This window comes from Ochotona princeps, chromosome 14, assembly GCF_030435755.1.
Source record: "Ochotona princeps isolate mOchPri1 chromosome 14, mOchPri1.hap1, whole genome shotgun sequence".
Taxonomy (NCBI): Eukaryota; Metazoa; Chordata; class Mammalia; order Lagomorpha; family Ochotonidae; genus Ochotona; species Ochotona princeps.
Genome location: NC_080845.1, coordinates 3,053,620 through 3,054,949, shown reverse-complemented (window position 1 = coordinate 3,054,949; position 1,330 = coordinate 3,053,620). Strand labels below are relative to the sequence as shown.

The window sequence follows — 1,330 nt, the reverse complement described above, 5'->3', positions numbered from 1 at the left end:
AGAAACAACACGGTACACACCGGTACTGCACAAATTTGCAATGCAACCGAAGCCCAACACCCATTCCCTCCCTGCCCCCCTCTCCAGGCAGTCTCCCGTCTCCCCTCAACATCAGGGGACTCCATCGGTGTCACAGAGCCCTGCACACGGGGCTGGGGCAGCCCTTCGCCTGCTACAGGGCTCCTGTGTTAATGAAGTGGAGAAGGGGACTGTTGTTTCTGGGGTTGGTTTTCATTTGTCATTTGCAGAGCCATGTTCTGTACCCAGCACAGCCTACTCATTGGATGTCAGTCACCGATGTCCCCATGGGGGCTGTCTCCTCCATGCAATTGCTCAGTCCACCCGCCACCCCTTCCGTTCTGCTCGTTCCTGTTCATGGCCTAGCTGGAGCAGGGTGCATGTGGGAGGGGCTTGACGGCCAGCGGTGCCCTCCCACCCCACATGCAGCTTACTCTGGCTCACTTTTGTGACCCCAAATTTGGAAATCGAAAGTCAGCATGCACCACCCATGCTCCCCCAAGCAGTTTCCTCCGTGTCTTGGGGTTCTAGGAGGCTGGATGAGGCAACACTGTGGACCGGCCAGGGTGCAGTCCCTGGAGACGCCTCTTCCAGGGCGCCTGCCTGGCTCTCACCGCCGGCCGAAACGGAAGCTGAAGCCGCCTTTCTTCCTGCTGTAGCTGCCCAGCTCCTCGGCCAGGCTCCCGAGAGAGCGGCTGCCAGCCTTCTCACCACCACTGTCACCCTCGGAGTCCTCGTGCCGCCTCCCAAGGCGGAAGCGGAAGTGGAAGCCGGCATGCTCTCGGCCCCACAGTTCCCTGGCGATGATGGGCGTGGCCTGTGGTGGCACCAGTGCCCTGGGCCAGCGCCAGGTGCTCCGTGCCAAGGGGGGCTGGGGCCCCTCCGTCAGGGCGGCCCAGCTGCTGCCCACCGCGTCCAGGGGTGCCCTTCTGTCCAACAGGGGGAAGCAGACACCCAGCGGCAGCAGGAGGAGGTAGGACAGTGAGCAGGGTCCCCTCATCTGACCAAGGATAGAGACAAAGAGAGGAGGTATTAGAGGCCGCACGCACTGGCCCAGCCTGGGCAACCCAACTGCCATTTTCTCCGTTTTCTTAGCAGGCTTGGGAGCTGGCGACAGCAGTTAGAGCAGTCCCTACTGCCCCCAGGATCCCAGTTCCTGGCAGCCCAGCAGTGACCGCTGCCCCACAGGTGGCTCAGGCCAGAGCCCAGGTGGCACGAACTTGAGTTGCTTTCTTGGTCATGACTGACAACTCCTGGGCCGCACCCTCTGAGACTCTGGGCCAGGAGTCTCAACACATCGCTTGAAGCTTGC

At 61.7% G+C, this 1,330-nt stretch overlaps 1 protein-coding gene across 1 annotated transcript; it reads right to left on the bottom strand.

Annotated features, from left to right (window-relative positions):
- Positions 1-628: 628 nt before the first annotated feature.
- On the bottom strand, positions 629-1,018 carry QRFP (pyroglutamylated RFamide peptide). The gene has a single exon (XM_004593683.2). It carries the CDS (start codon positions 1,016-1,018, stop codon positions 629-631), a length of 390 nt encoding a protein of 129 aa, XP_004593740.2.
- Positions 1,019-1,330: the final 312 nt, after the last annotated feature.

What these genes read in the sequence shown, in the direction of transcription:
- QRFP (XM_004593683.2), bottom strand. Translation starts at nt 1,018, where the DNA reads ATGAGGGGACCCTGCTCACTGTCCTACCTCCTCCTGCTGCCGCTGGGT.